Source organism: Nansenia antarctica, assembly GCF_963989245.1.
Source record: "Nansenia antarctica genome assembly, chromosome: 7".
NCBI classification, from domain to species: Eukaryota; Metazoa; Chordata; class Actinopteri; order Argentiniformes; family Microstomatidae; genus Nansenia; species Nansenia antarctica.
In genome coordinates this window covers 49,231,343-49,248,548 of record NC_137677.1, presented here as the reverse complement: position 1 = coordinate 49,248,548, position 17,206 = coordinate 49,231,343, and the positions used below count along the sequence as shown (strand labels likewise).

The window sequence follows — 17,206 nt, the reverse complement described above, 5'->3', positions numbered from 1 at the left end:
CATTTGATCATTTCTATTTTGGCCAATTCTACTTTGCATAGGCTAATTCAAATTAGACCTATAAGCATTAAACTATCCATTGTTATTGTTTTTTGGGGAGAAAATGAATTAGTGACTATGTGTACATCGGCTAATTATTATTTAATTAGTATAGATTTACCCTCTCTGAAACCTGTGTTCATCTATGAACAAGTGACATGGTCTCCCTTGAGATTCCATTCACAATGTGAAATGTAGGTAAAACAAGGGATTAATAAATGTATCTTCATACCATTGTTCACAGAATCTGATCCATTGACTTATGATAGGATATCCAAATGCTTTAATTAAAAGAAAATCTACTAACTGAACGTTTTAGAATGAGTGAGGTCATTTCCCTGGTCGTGATTAGCTTTAAATGTACTAAAGCTGTGTCCTTTTAAACTTTTATTTTTATTTTTTATTTTTTTTAAACAAAGGCGCTTTGTTATAAAAAAAGGTTTATTTTACGAAAGAAGTCAAGAGGGCAACATATGTGGTCTTAACGGGTCATAGGTCAAACATCCATGAAACACACAAGGTCACGGAAACCACACAAGTAACCTTCCAATGCGTCAACATATTGATACTGTCAAATAATAGAGTAGTGAAATACGCCCCACTTCCTCCACCCTTGGCCCACATTAGGCGCTGCGCCATTAGGGCATGGAATGATTTTATTTACAAGCTTTGTTGTAGCCATATTAAAGTCATGCATACAATTATATGATTTTGAATTGGGTAATATTTCATCCTAGACGTCTTGCCTACACTGAAATAGTCCTAAAATATGTTGATTTATTCAAATGTAGGCCATATATTTGATATTTAACTCCTTTACCGCGTTATGCCTCCTCCGATATCTCTGGCTCTCTGTAACCTGTTGAAATACTGGTCTTTGGGGATTTTCAGTATAGTCCCTTTTTACCAAAGGTAGAGGGGAAAATAAGAAGTCACAGCTATGTGCCTCTGGCCGTTTGAGTTTTAATTTATATTTCTTTTTCTCCTATCAAGTGACAACGAAGGGGGTTTTGTGGTTTTCAGGAGAAATAAAGAACTTCTTACAGAGGTCGGCAGTCGTGACTTTGAACTTGGATCAGCTCCTGCGTTTCCTGCGGTGCGGGTAGAAATAGAGTCTGGGAAGAATGTCTCAGAACGCTCAGGCTGCCTGGCTTTGGGCTGAGAGAGACAGCATCTCCTAAGTTTATATACGTCCCCCTCGCCTTCCCATTAGTTAACGCTTAGTGTTTGGTAGCTGAGCAGGACAAGAGAAAGTTTGATGTGTTGGGACAGGAGGACTAGTGGGACTTGAGTTCAATGAAAGTGTAAGTAAACTTCCTTTGACTTAATGTTAACATTTGAATGAACAGCTGTTGTGTAGCCCGCTGTAGTTTAAGCACAGTTCCAATATGCTCCGTTGTCGATGGATAGACTCACTATTGCGTTGTGAGTTGACCAAATCCTTTCCATGAGAGACTATGTATCCCTTTTCCATTTATTTGTGACGGTATGGACATACAATTAAGTCACTATTGGGCTTTTGTTTATGATTAATAATGTAATTAATTAAGAAGTTTTCTTTATGGCTATAATACAATATAAAGTTCTACTAATTGTCAAATTTACGACATTTACAACAGTGTAATTACATTTAATTATGTAATACAACATTGCTTCCAATAGTAATAATACAACTGTTCTACTATGCTACCTATTACTACTACCACTACTGCTCCTACTGCTACTGCTACTGCTACAGAAAACTATGTGTATATGTCATTATTTTATATTTTGCTAAACTCATGGTTTGTTGTCATTATATACACGAGCGAAACATTTAAAATAATAATATGGAAAAAGACTGATTGCAACCTAAATACGCAATAGCCATAGGCTGAGTATAGAGCATGTACTGCAGGCCAAACTGAATCTTTGCTAAATAGGCTAGACAAGTCCCGCAACCAAGCAGCTCTCTATAAGCATATGAGGGTAAATGCACTTTGGATATTTATTAGGCCTGCCTCGTAGTTTGTGTGTGTGTGTGTGTGTGTGTGTGTGTGTGTGTGTGTGTGTGTGTGTGTGTGTGTGTGTGTGTGCGCGCGCGCGCGTGTGGTTGCGTACGTGCGTGCGTTCGCGCGCTCTTGCATGGGTAACAGCCCATACACTGCTGTATGGGACATTGCATGAAAATAGTAGACCACAATAAATATTCTCCAATTGGAAGTTACACAAGCAAATGTGAAAGACCGTTTTCAAATGATCAAATTGTCTTTTTAGTCGAATGCAATAGACTAGTATGATGTATTGCAATCGTTTGTTTCACATCATCTAATTGTTCCATTTGTTCCAATAATGCAATGCTATCTTGCCTTGTAGGCCTACTAAATGAGTGGTCTACGTGTGAGCCCATTGAGTCAATGAATACCATAACATTATTACATGTATTTGATTGAGTAGAGTATTTGCCTAGCAACAATTTCAGGCGGACACATGGTATTCAGTCATTATGGGCTATTTCTGATTTCATGAAAATGAATCCTGCCATGTATGTGACATTTTCTGATAAGACAGTTCTGATAAGCCAGTACGGTGGGCTATATATGTACCTCTATTGAAGAGCTTTATATGCTTTATATGTGCGTTATAACGCATGGTATTCAAACATCTCTAAAAGAGAAGAGCAAAGTAAACTACATGCGTAATACAGTGCAGTTTGGCGAAATCATTAAACTGAGACTATTAGAGGAACTACAAGTTTACACTGTCTATTTCTTTTTAGAATACATGAAATGTGCACAGCCCACCATCCACCCCCCCCCCCCCTTGATCGAGTATCTTTATTTTCTGTACTATTTCTTTAACCCCCATTGCTTAACTCTTCAGCGTCGTCATCATACAATGTCGTAAACCTCTCGTCAATCAAACAGTACAAATTAACCTTTACAAATTATGTTTTAGGCACAATATCCAATAGTATTTTTTCCCTCTCTCCCCTTCTCCGAAAAACCTCTCCTAAAAAAGTAGGCGGTAATTATTAGTAGAAAATGGCGATCAGCTATTAGTCGCCAAAGCGGCGCCTGCGATTGGTGGGGCACCTGGGATTGATGAGATGCTGTGGCCAATGAGGCTGCGTGGAATGAATGACCGGGCTCCAGTTAAAGGGGGCGTAAGAGGAGGCAGTGCCAGTCCGCGGAGAGAGAGGGACCCTCCGCGATAAACACAGACAAGCCAGAGAAATAAACATACCAATCTGAACAACAATCCGAGATGCTGCAGCAAGCCCGCTCTCTCACTGTGCACTGGACACCTAGTAAGATAATTATTCAATTCTTCCTGTGTGTTTAAAAGCAATCAGCATTTTCAGTTTCAAGAGGAAAAACGCAACGGAATCTCTTTACTTCGTTTCATGGGGATTTTTTTTTTGAGTTACAAGTTAACAAGGAGTGCATATAGACGTGTTCGATAAGGCAAGCTATAGAGTTTTTTTTTTTTTCCTACGACCGGGATCATCGCTTTGAACTTCGCCTGATATGGTTTTCCCATGTTTTGGAAGTTGAGACATCCGTGGCAAAATAGACATCCGTAATATTTTTTGGGTACATTTTTTGTTGCGCACACACACACTGTTTTCGAACGAAATTCGCTCTAAGAAATCATGTTACTGGACGCTGGTCACCAGTTCCCTGGACTGGGAGTAGGCACGTTTGCCAGGCATCACTCAGCGAGCGAGATGCAGGACAGAGACTTGAGTTTAGCCCAAAATAGCTTTGTCGACTCCGCACACATGGGTGCGTTTAAACTGAACCATGATCTTTCCCCGGGACAGAGCTCCGCGTTCACCTCCCAGGGTCCGGGCTACCCCTCTGCGGCTTTGGGGGCGCACGCCGCCCATGTCACCTCGTACGCCAGCTCGCCTTTCAACTCCACCCGGGACTTTCTCTTTCGCAGCCGCGGCTTCGGAGAGTCCTCTCCGGCGAGTAGCCAGCACGCTATTTTCGGCCCCACGACGGGGTCCCTCCATCACTCCCACACAGACAGTCAGGGCCACATTCTGTTCCCCGGGATCCACGAGCAGCATGGGTCCCACGGATCCCCGAACGTGTTGAACGGGCAAATGCGGCTCGGACTACCGGGGGAGGTGTTCGGGCGCTCCGACCAGTACCAGGTTTCCAGCCCGAGGACCGATCATTACTCCGCCGCCCAGCTCCACAACCAGTACGGCTCCATGAATATGAACATGGGGATGAACATGTCGGGTCACCACCACCACCCGGGCGCCTTCTTCCGCTACATGCGGCAGCAGTGCATCAAGCAGGAGCTCATCTGCAAGTGGATCGACCAGGAGCAGCTCAGCAACCCCAAGAAGAGTTGCAACAAAACTTTCAGCACCATGCACGAGCTGGTCACGCACGTCTCCGTGGAGCACGTCGGGGGCCCGGAGCAGAGCAACCACATCTGCTTCTGGGAGGAATGCCCCCGCGAGAGCAAACCGTTTAAGGCGAAATACAAACTGGTGAATCACATTCGCGTCCACACGGGAGAAAAGCCGTTCCCCTGCCCGTTCCCTGGATGTGGAAAGGTCTTCGCCCGGTCAGAAAACTTGAAGATACACAAGCGCACACATACAGGTAAATTATTCAACATTCATGGATTGTGTACAAATATTTCGTTCCTTAAATGTACACCGCATATTTTGGCACTCTGTTTGCCAAATGCGCTATGCTGTATCACATGATAAAGAGCTTTTGTTTGTCGCCAAGATACTACGGTGTACCTACATGTAATCTGATTATAAGTAGTATTTTTAGACGGTCAAAGTAGGTATTCACACCTATAGGGTCAAAGTAGATTTAGGTCTAGGAAAAAGGTCACTTGCACTGGATTAAACACAAAACAGCGTTTGAAAATGATTAGGGCTCGTCAAGTTCCGAAGATGTGCAATGTTTTGCAACAGTGTGCTAAGTTATGTAACAGGCTGTCGAGGTTTTGTGGTTCGTAAACTTTTAAAATGGGTCAAAGGCGACGTGAGGGCTCCCAGTACAGCTCGGAGCGCATCGCGTGAGTCGAGTAGTAGTAAATCTCATCAACCGATTGAATGTTTACGCCAGACTGAGCTTTTAGGATTCTCTATATGGACGCCTCTCCCCCCTTTGTTTTTTTACTACATTGATTTTTAAAAACGTGTGCATTGAGAAATATCTCCAGAAAAACATTTATTTTGTTGATCTATTTTGCTCGTTATTATCTCTATACACTCCACACATGAGGGTGTGTGCAGAGGCCCTTTTGTTTTCTCTCGCATTCCATTGATAGTAGGTGCTAGACGGGCCATTACCAGCCGTTCACATTAGGACTATTTTCTGAGGGGATTCGTTGTGGTATGGTGCCATGGAATTGGTCAGGTGTTAATTAGATTTTTTTTATTGTTTCCCAGCAAATGGCGTGCCTTCTGTAGCAAAGGCTATAGTCAATGCGCGATGTAATTATTTAAGCGTTATGGCTCTTGGTAAATAATTTCAGGGGGTTACCGTTAACTACTGAAATTCATTTTGAAACACTATACTATATGCTATTGGCTAATTGTTAGTAGTCCACATCGAGGTGTACACAGTGTAATTCTAACAATAATGGTTCGCTGCATAAACCAAGAACGTTTGCCCCATAAATAATCCGTTTATCACTGGCTGAGTAATTTAATAACATGTCTATTTTGTCCTTGTTTTGTGCAGGAGAGAAACCATTCCAGTGTGAGTTTGAAGGCTGCGACAGGAGGTTTGCGAACAGTAGCGACCGAAAGAAGCACATGCACGTTCACACCTCTGACAAACCATATCTTTGCAAAATGTGCGACAAGTCGTATACCCATCCCAGCTCTCTACGAAAACACATGAAGGTAAATTCACTTTCGTGTGCGTGTGCCAGTGAGTGTGTGTGTGTGTCCATGTGGTTGTGTTTGCGTAGGCTTTTGGGGTCATATAGGCCTATTTGTACTCGTGTGTTTTGTGGTTTCTTTTATTAGCACATTCACGCCATCCTTCACTTCAAGTCATACTGCACTATTGTTCCCACAATTATATTAAACTAATATGATCTACCTTTTCTAGGTCCATGAAGCTGCCCCTCCTCCTCCACCGTCCGACTCCTCGCCGGCAGCCAGTTCTGGTTACGAGTCCTCCACCCCCCCCGGCCTTGTCTCCCCTACAACCGAGACCCAAAGCAACAACAATCTGTCTCCCGCGTCAGCCGTGCACAACCACAACGGTCACAGCAGCCTATCGTCCAATTTCAGTGAATGGTATGTGTAGTAGGACTGAACTCTGAATCGATCCAGTGAACGCAGGAGTTTGGGACATGCCTGCTCTGGGAGGCACAAATACGAACATGTACGCCGATTTGAATTCACCAGGGAGGACGACCAACAGAAGAAAATATGTAGGACTAGACTAATAAGTTGAAGGTTTATTCGATAGCCTATATTGTAAATAATTACTACAAGGCCCTCTTTCCCACTGGGTGTTAGATTTTGTCAGTCTTTGGTGTATAGATGTTCCTTCAATGGTAGCTATTTCTCTAACTGGACTTAGTGCACATATTACGATAAAAGTTGTATAATGATGTTACATATTGTGATCCTAAGGCAAATTGATTGTACTATACTAAACATCTATGAACTGGAAAGAGTGCCAAAGTCAACACTTAACTCAAACAGACCACAATATTTTGCTTGTGAATGTATATTTTAGTTTGCTGGGCTTAACTTGTGATGTTTTGTGCTTTGCAAGTTTGAATTGTGAAATACTATCTGGAAGATTGTGAGGAAAATAAACGTTGTGCCGTTCGATTTTCTGTAACTACACCCTTCCTTTTGTAAATATCGACTGCCATATTTATCCATTTGTAATTAAATTATGGTATTTACTTGCTACAGATGAAACAATATTTATAAAGAATGTTTCTTTACTATAAATATGTACAATTATGAGCTAAACACGGGCAGTTGTTTTGTTATGTGTTTTTGTTCAAAGTTTAAGAGGTGTTTTCTCCATTATTGTGATAAGAATTTTACTGCATACAAATATAATAAAAAAGTGTTGCAAGTGTTAAACATTTTTCTCTCGATTGTTTTTCCTCATTATTGTTACATACAACTAAGCCGTCTTCCGTGATCATTTTAGATCAGTATGTTGAGTTCTAAAGTACCCAGTACGTTTATCCTCTGGAATCTGTTTCCTATGGATCGTATGGCACCATGTCTCATAAGCTATGACACTTTACAGCTAAATGTGTTTTTATGAACATGGTGTGCACCTGCTGCTGTTGCATCTTGTCAACATGGCGGGGCAAATTAAAATGTGGTTGATTTACGCAGATCCCACTCACTTGAGTCAAACAACATTAACCAAACATTGTGCTAGAGTCTTATTCAAACGTAATAGCCTACTTTTAAACTTAATCATAAATTAATTCAAAATGTTTTTGGTTGTTTTTTTTCCAGAAAAAAGAAGGAGATCTCAATCACTTAAACCACAGTGCAACCTATAGCAGGCTGCGCCCACTCTCATGATTATAATGTCCACCCAATTACATTTTGGAATTCAGCAGCTTTTATCCACTTTCCCGTAAGCCTATGTTTGGACCGTTTAGGCAAAAGCGCAATATTTGGTTGAGACCAGACCCCTCTATTCCCAGCGATCTAGCCGAACATCCCCTCCCCCCACTCCGTCCACTTGAGGAAATGCAGAGGGGCTGGGTTGTCAGAGGAGCCATGAACTTGAACTTGACTTGTCCCTTAGCGGTGCTAAAGCGGCTCTCTGTGTGAGGAGGCCCACGTTTAGAGGTCCATACCTGTGTGGACATAATTACTACTTTTACTGATGCACTCTTATATTTTCTTGGGCTGTTAGTTTGCTTCGGGCAGTGGCATTATTGTTTTGGTCTAGGCTTCATGATGAGTTGTTGGCGACTAGACTAATGCTTCTGCGAGCTTGAATAGCATATAGGCTTAAACAGTATGTACATACCCACTCTCCCTCTCGCATAGGCCTATAAGCAAGTCATTTTTGTTACACAGACTGCTGCCTACAACGACGTACATGGTTTATATTTGGGAGCCAGATTCAACATGTCGCTTCAACAATAATATTGTTTTGCGCGTTCAAATGTGGGTGTCCAGCCTTCTCTGCTTATGAATTCGCAGCAATCATAAACCATCTAACATTGCATGGCAGAGGAGGGTGTATATTGCTCATAGTCTGTGTAGAGAATAGGTATCCTCACATGCATAAGCTCCTACAACGCTTGACAAAATGCTCATTATTGGTACTTTAAACCGTTACCTGACATGAATAATATGATAAACATTTTTCCACTAAATTACTAAATTATATAATCCAGAATTAAGCTATGGACGTTATCCCCCTTGATATGCTTTCAGTTATTCTCAAAGCTATTCCAGCTATTCAAGCATGATGGTGTACAGCCTATGTTTGAGTACCTTGTACAGAGGCCCTCATGCGTGGGGCGGAAGTGCGGGTCTCTCACGGACCGGGCTGGTGTGGTGACCTCTCTGCGGAGGATGATCTGACCTGTGGGGAGAGGGAAAGGTCAGCCCCACGCGGTGCGTCGATGCCGCTTCCTTCTCGGTGCATGCTGCTCTGATATTGATCCGCGGAGAAGGATGAGCTTGGAGAAAATATTTTTTTTCTTCAAGGAAAATTACAGTTAGCATTGGAGGCCGATGACCTGATATTGATAGGAAGCAAACACTTATTTTGGTTTCGTTTTTTGAAGTCCTACTGTAGCCTATTAGTGTATCAATTGCCTAACCAGACATGTATTGATACACATGTATTTGCTTAGTATAGTATCCAATGTTTTCATAACAATTACATTAAGTATCAAAGTAACTTATTCATCACCTAATTGATTTCAGATCAAGTTGAAATCTTCAAGATGCTCCATAGATTTTGAAAATGTTTTTGGCCAAAGGAAAAAACATGAATTGGATTAATCAACAGAGCAAAAGCTCGTAGGGGTGTGCAAAAGCATATACTGTACGGTTGTGTGTGTGTGTGTGTGTGTGTGTGTGTGTGTGTGTGTGTGTGTGTGTGTGTGTGTGTGTATGTGTGAGTGAGTGCGTGTGCGCGCACGGGAGGAAGAAGGTGTGTGTGTGTGTGTGTGTGTGTGTGTGTGTGTGTGTGTGTGTGCGTGCGCGCGCGCAGGCTCGTGTGTGAGTGCGTCTGGCTGTCTCTCGCTTTACTGAATTCAAACCCCTATAGCGTGTGAGAAGTATGTTACAATGTAATTAATTTAAGTAATTATCAACAGCAATGCCATAATGGTTTATGATTTCAATATCAAACCGAGCAAAGGTATGAGCAGAGTCTTTGATATTGAACTATTCGCAGCTTGCATTATATTTAATTAATACATATAATATAGTGTTGATGAATGTTTATGAATACACATTATCAGAAATACCTCAACACCACAGTTTGTCTATAGTTCGTGCTGACATGTCCAGATACACATCTTTGTTTCATTTTAATTTGTACGAATTTGAAATGATCATAAAGTACAGAAAATGTCCTAGAACGTGAAACAAACGGGAAACACAAAACTATTTCCAAACACTAGCGTGATTGCAGACGTAATTTTCCAAACGATTAAATTCTCACCCGGGTCTTCTCCATGCGTATATAGCATACCACAGGTTCTCTCTCTCTCTCTCTCTCTCTCTCTCTCTCTCTCTCTCTCTCTCTCTCTCTCTCTCTCTCTCTCTCTCTCTCTCTCTCTCTCTCTCTCTCTCTCTCCCCCCCGCCCCCCCCCCCCCCCACACACACACATTGCAACCTTTAATTGTTTTCCTTACTACCAACAAAATCTGTATGTTTTATTATTACACGCCCTAACACAGTTTCATGTTACATTTTGCCATGATGTGTCGAATGTCGTACTGATCGTGAATGGTTGAATCTGACCAATGAGAATATACTCCCAGAGTAGGCTTTAATGTGGCCTAATTGCCCCTTTCAACACAATAGCTATACACCACAATGTATTTCTATTCTAGTTAACCTGTTTTCAGCCATTTGAAAATACATTGAATTGAGCTTTGTAAACGACGAGCAGCAACTTCCATTACTACTTTGCCAAAACAATATTTCTAAAAGCAAACATGGGACATTGTCATTCTACAGCATCTGTTCATTGTATTTATTCTATTTGAATAATCAATACACTGTACATTTAGAAAGTATTTCAAATATATGCTATTGAAATGTATTAAAGGAAACAACTAATAATATGTTAATGATCAACATGTGGCCTGACGTCATCATCATATGGCATAATATAGGCTATTTACATGAAATACAACGAATTGTCTATCCTATACAAAATAATTAGTAATTAGGCTACATTAGTCTGTCTTTTGATTCATAGCCTATATCAAGTTGACTCAATTAAAACAATTGCTATTTGGCCTATTTCTAGACTTTGTGGCGCAACTAGGCATGGTTTCCTCCACTTGGGGTTATTTCCCCTTGTTGTATTACTTTCTGAGTGTGTGTGTGTGTGTGTGTGTGTGTGTGTGTGTGTGTGTGTGTGTGTGTGTGTGTGTGTGTGCATGTGTGTGTGTGCATGTGTGTGTTTGTGCGCGCGCGCGCGTGTGTCTGTGTGTGTGTCTGTGGAACAGCTGAAAAGGGCTGTTAAGATGAACTGAGCTGTGTGAACAAAACACAACATTTGATAATATGTATTTGATTGTTTGAAGTATAAATTGTCCATTCTGTTCAAATGACGTTTGTGGTAACATGATTATAGCAATGAGACAAGATAGATACAACCCCCAACATATGTCAATGGCACTTTTTCGAAATATTTTTTTTTACAAATGATTGTTGTTTTGTCTTGCGATCATTTTGGTTTTTCGTTAGTTGTGCATTGTCATATTGTAGCCACATGATCGTTGGGTAAAATTATAGGGCCTACACATTTTTTTTTTTTTAAATAGAATTAGTTTTAGGCCTATGAACCAAACATAATGGGATGTGAGTCACTGTTTGTAACAAACAAAGCCCATAATATAGCTACGGTAGCTACCTATGGTATATATTGAACAGTAAAAAGAAAAGAAGAATTCGTATTTTACACCTGATAGGCCAGAATCCTGCATTTATGAAAAAAATCTACACGGTTGAAATTTCTGCTAAAAAAAAAAAGGTGTTTGCTGGCATGTCCATAAGCGGAAATTATCTGTTTTGTCCATGATGCAGAAAATGTTATCACTTCCTCTGAATAACTTGCTCAAATAGAATATAACTCCTTATCCTCGACCTCTCCTGAAGTGTAACTGCTTGCTCCATGTGAGAATGAGGGCTACAGCAGGTGTTACCTCTGGTCAAGTCCCCCTTTCACCGCAGGTAGTAGTCTGAATTATAGCCTAAGTTCATGTATTGTTTCATTTATAGACCATATGCACTTGATTATTGACCTCAACTTTTCGGAGAATGTTAAATGCTGATAACAGAAAGGGAAAGATATGCCAACTGACTGCATTGCTTTATTAATCTGCGCTATATGTTCAATTGTTCATTTAAATCCAACAGATTGCAACACATGATGCACAGACATATTATGACTCTCAGTCACCCCTGTATCACAAAATATAGATTTACTTAGAGAAGTGCTTACTTAGACAAGACAGTAAGACAGTGGAGAATGAGAACACTCGGACAATTACCATTTAGGCCAGCGCCATTATGAATGCATTCCTTTTCAAAATATGTCACATTTGCTGCTATAATTGTGATACATACAATCCAATATGTATTCTGTGATGTGCATCTTAGGTATAGAATAGCCAGTCGTGAGCTTAGAATTAGAAGGTTCTATCTCCGTTTAGGGTAGTTCAGAGATATTGAGCGTCAAAGTTTTTACATTCCATTATGTTCTGTGAGATGGAACCTTTGTATTTTATGAATTACTAACTCAAAAATGTCAACATTTAAAAAAATAACACCAGACAGGCATTAATAAACACCTAATGGATCAGATTATGTAAAAAACTCAATTTTGACAAAAATGGAGATAGAACCTTATAATTCTAACGTCACGCAGTGTCATTTTCAACGACACTGCAACTCGAAAAGGCGCCCTGAGGTGTACTCGTGACGTCACGAGCGTTGGAATCGCTTTGTCGCTTTGTGGTGATTGGCGGACAGGACTGTCCAAGGTTAGAGAGAGGACACCACCGGGACATGTTACACTCGGCACGTTGGAAAGGTTACTTATGGTGTGTTGACACGAATGTTCTCGTAGACAGAGGGTAAGTGGTGGAATGAGAAAATACAAATACTAAACACACATCTTGGGAGAAAGAGCGGCCTGAAAGATGTGACTCATAGGCCTGACACGTCGTGAGTTTAGAATGATTGATTGATTGAAAACTTTATTAGAAGATTTGCAGAAGTAGGTACATGAAAGTACATATTACATACAAGGTCAACTAACAGGATAAAAACCCAAGAAAGCCACTGGCTTATTTCAATTGGGGTCCTTGATAAGGTTCTATCTCCGTTTAGGGTAGTTCAGAGATATTGAGCGTCAACGTTTTTACATTCCATTATGTTTTGTGAGATGGAACCGTTGTATTTTATGAATTACTAACTCAAAAATGTCAACATTTTAAAAATAACACCACACAGGCATTAATGAACACCTAATGGATCAGATTATGTGAAAAACTCAATTTTGACAAAAATGGAGACAGAACCTTATCATTCTAACGTCACGACGTGCCAATTAAATCCCAACTCATTTGAACGTCCACATGCAGGTCTCTGTTAGCGTCTCTAAGGTTTCAGTAGGCCTAGTACACTGCTACCCATTTAACTGTTCTCTAAACAACAAGACTTTACCTGCTGCATGGATTTATGTCTGTGGTCATTATGGTTGAATCAGCCAAGACTCATGCCATTATATTGCCTCTGAGTAATACCTTATTCCACCTATTTGAATCAAGCATGTCATATGTAATACATGCTACCTCATAAAGCCTAGAGCAAGAGTATCCAAATGAATCTCCTGCTTCTAATAATCGAATGAGCATTACTCTATTGTAAATGTATTTTTGTTGGGGATGGGATGGGATGGGATGGAAATTAAATGGGTCTTTTCCCATACCTCCCTGCACACACACACACAATTGCATTGTGTACAGTAACCTGCGATGTGTCATATCTGTGAACAGTGCTAAATATATTTAAGCAGATGTATTATGATTCGTTTTGTATTAATAATGTATTACCATGGATGGATGTACTGTAGGGCACCGTATATCACCTTACTATGTGAAGTATGCCCATACTGCCTCCTTTCCTTCTCTATATCCCTCTCCCTCTCTCCCTCTCTCCCTCCCTCCCCTCTGACATGGCCTGTGTTGTGTTTGTGTGGAAGTCTATGTACAGTCTGCCTTCCTGTGTAACACAGCCTCTGTGTCCTTTCATGTGGGCGCAGCGGCTGCCTTTCTCACACAGATGAATGTGTTTCTGTGAAAGAGCCGGAATGGCTGTCACTTCTCCTGGCACGATGAAGAAACAAACAAAAACTCCTGTAAGGAAACTGGCACAGGCACCTCCCCTCGGACACAAACACCACCAGAGTCAGACGCACAAAATAGCCTCAAAAGCAGAAACACTCTCCCTTTCATGCAGTAAGCCTGGCATGCCTATTCCGCTTACAGAGTAGAGAAATACAAAGTGGAGAGTGAGACACAGAGTAAATGGCACACTCGAGGTTGACTGAGGTGGGCCTTTTTGTTGTGTGTCCTCCATAAAAAAATACCAAAAGAATTCAGCTAATCCCTCACAAACTCTGCATCTCCCCCCTCCCGCTGGTTCTTTTTCAGTGTAGTACTTAAGTTATGGCTCCAACACAACACCTTGCCAATTATGCTTCATTGCCATAATGGTGAATGTGGTCTAATTTTGAGGTATTTTCGGGGGGCAATTCTCTCTGTGTGTTGCAGCCATGCCCCTTTTAGACAACAAGAGCAGGTGTGCCCATCAAAAATCACTGCTCATCTGTCAAGTCAAGTGTTCAGAAAACAAACAGAAGTTGTGGTGATATTATACAAGTCAAACATCTTTATTATTTATTAATAGATTTTTAAAATATATTCCAAGCTTGATCAAATATAAGTATGCACAATTTAGGCTGTTTCATTATATTATTAGTGGAACACAAGAGCATATTTCATACGTTATACATATTTCAGATATTTATAGCAAATAGAGCGAAAACGTTTAGGCTATTATAATGATGATTGTGTCAGGTGTTGTGCTATTTTGGATGTTTGAATAGAAACTTAGAGGGAAGCACAGAAGATAAGATGGCTGTTTTATCATGACTTATTTGCCCACACACTGTCAAGGCACATTTTCAATTTCGTAGCACCTGTAAACATTATGTTTCACCTCAGCCGCTTTGATCTTCAAACACCCAACATTGTGCCCTCAGGGACAGTGAGCAGTGAGGTGACTGGTTGGTGTGTGTTTTATATGGACAGGCCTGCCCACGCTAGTGGCCATTTTGTTTTTTGTAGACTTCCCTACATTACAGAAAATTCCAGTGGGACTTCCAGCACGTCTGTTGCCATTTTGTGTTGTTGTGAAAATGGTTTCGACACAAATGTATTCACATAGATATAGAAGGGCCTCTTCTGCTATGGCTTCACACAATATACTTTTTTATCAATAGTATTTCAAGTTGCTGATGTTGAAACCAGTCAAACCAAACTGAGTTTTATATGACTGACTTCCATCCAGAAAATAGAGAAGCTTGTTGATTGATCAACTTGTAATAAGATGTAACACACTTGCATTCTCAACCATTTGTTGAAATAATCCCATCTAGTATTCAAGCCATTACTGCTGTGTTGATCTCTCCCTATGAACGTTCTCAGAGAACTTTGAGAAAGTTTTCCACAAGTCTGTGTTCAGATAACAAATGCAGATGTGACAGTTTGGACTCGCTTGGACATCACGTTCTTCCCTCATGCTGTCAGTCATATTTATTTCAACAATGATCAGAAAAACTAAATGTACCGCTCATATTCAAATCGATTTATATCACTTGACACGAGAGTGACTGAAGCTATGCCCCCCTACTGCCCCCCTCCCTCACAAAAAGAGAAAGAAAATCCTCCAACCGACTGTCAACTGCTTATTTATTCATAAATCTGTTTATTTATTTGATGATATATTTTTACAGACAACCCTCGACATCATCCTCATCTTAACTGGAAGACAGGATGACATATTTTCGGAGTAATTGTCCCATTTAGTAGATGTGGTGTGACAATGTGAGGATCTGATATCAGACATAACACACCGTCTGTCTTCCACAGGTTCCTACAAGAAGACACAAATGGAGGTGGACAAGGATCAAGCCAGTTGCAGTCCCAGTGATGCACACTCATATGCAGTAAGTCAATACTCTGATCATAATATCATTTCCAGTGTCTAGTCCTCTCCTGAGGGAGTCACTCACCTGCAGAGACAACAGAAAAACAATGGGGGTATGTCTGCTTTTTCACATGCAAAACAGTGCTCGAGTTTGACAACGTTTCAATCAAAAACAATATTTGTTCCACTGGTAAAAGGAACAGCTCTCTTTACTATTTATTTCTTTACAAACTCCCTGAGTGTTGCATTTTTGATTGGAAGGCTGTTCAACAGTCAGCTAATTTGCCCAGGGTTTATCAGTGCAAGCGTCTCCCTATAGGGTGCCTTTCTGATCACCCCCCATGGACACTAGCAGCTCCTAAGGACGGAGTTCTGCCCAGATCCCCTCGGTTCTTGAGTTAAGTGAGCTGGAAGGAGCTAATTTGATTGACTTTGAGCACCAAGTTTTTCCATACTGGGGGCATGCAGTCCCCTGACAGTATAAGAGACCTTTCAGGTCAGTGAGTGCATCGACGGCCAGTCAGTTAGCACCTGACACATGTCAATGTCCAGTCCTACAGGATCTGGGATAGACTCCTAATGCTATGGATGCCCAAAGTGATGGTGATTAGACTGAATGGGTCATTCTCCGTTTGTGTGTTTTCTATTCTCTTCACCGATGCATCCAGCTAATCACCAATGCACCAATGTTAATCAAGGCATTAATGTATGCAATATGTCTGATACTCCACTTTGATAACCTTGTTAAAAAAACATGAATATAATGACAGACAACAGTGATTTATTATCATTGATATCTATTAGCATCTTAAAGTCACACATGACCAACTTCAAATTGCATTGAAGTACAGCACACGATGTGAAAAGAAGGACAAGGAAGTGGCAGACAGAAACAGTTCGAGGAGGAGAGTATATTCCCCCCCCCACCCTGCCCTGTAGATCCTCACCCTACCTCTAACCTAATCCCAACCATTTGGCACTGAAACCTAAAGCCAGCCCTCTGTCAACTCATCACCCCTGGGCTCTAAAGAAAACACCAGCGTTGTGTTGACAAAAGTTGTTAACATCTGGTGTCGAGTATAAATACAGTTTCAGTGGGGCGATGTTTGAATAAGTGGAATTGATTTTTGCTGGGGTTTTCATCAGTAAGTCAGGTTTCAATCCTCAAAGGAAAGTAAACATAGATATCAGGCTGTTCCTCAGCTCCTAACTACCAACAAAACTTTTTAACCAGGTTATTTATACGTTATATAATAAAATAAAATATGGTTTTATTAAGAAAAGTATTGTTTTTTGATATTTTCAAAGATGCAGGATGTGATGCAAGTCTGAGATGTGCTAATGGGTAAAAGCACTAGCAACAACATGTTCCATTGAAGTGCTCGTCTGAAGATGACGCTTGTGTTTCCAATAATTTAAATCATGAATAGACATCTACTTGCATTTCCACGAGCTACTGCTTTATTTCCATTATTTTGTTGTAGTTCTTGGGACTGCATTATTGTCTGCTGCTTTGGATTAGTACATGGTAAGAGACCAGCTTTGTTCAAGTGCTGACTAATGACAGCAGTTAGACCCCTGTTTGAGTGGACAACATGGATATCCTGGAGAGAGAGGGAGAGAGAGAGAGAGAGAGAGAGAGAGAGAGAGAGAGAGAGAGAGAGAGAGAGAGAGAGAGAGAGAGAGAGAGAGAGAGAGAGAGAGAGAGAGAGAGAGAGAGA

General features: G+C 40.8%; 1 protein-coding gene across 1 annotated transcript; it reads left to right on the top strand.

Annotated features, from left to right (window-relative positions):
* Positions 1-3,673: 3,673 nt before the first annotated feature.
* On the top strand, positions 3,674-6,323 carry zic2a (zic family member 2 (odd-paired homolog, Drosophila), a; the record flags this gene model as incomplete). Its single annotated transcript, XM_080536252.1, has 3 exons — positions 3,674-4,646; positions 5,748-5,911; positions 6,123-6,323. 3 exons carry the CDS (start codon positions 3,674-3,676, stop codon positions 6,321-6,323), a joined length of 1,338 nt encoding a protein of 445 aa, XP_080392378.1.
* Between the last annotated feature and the right edge of the window lie 10,883 nt (positions 6,324-17,206).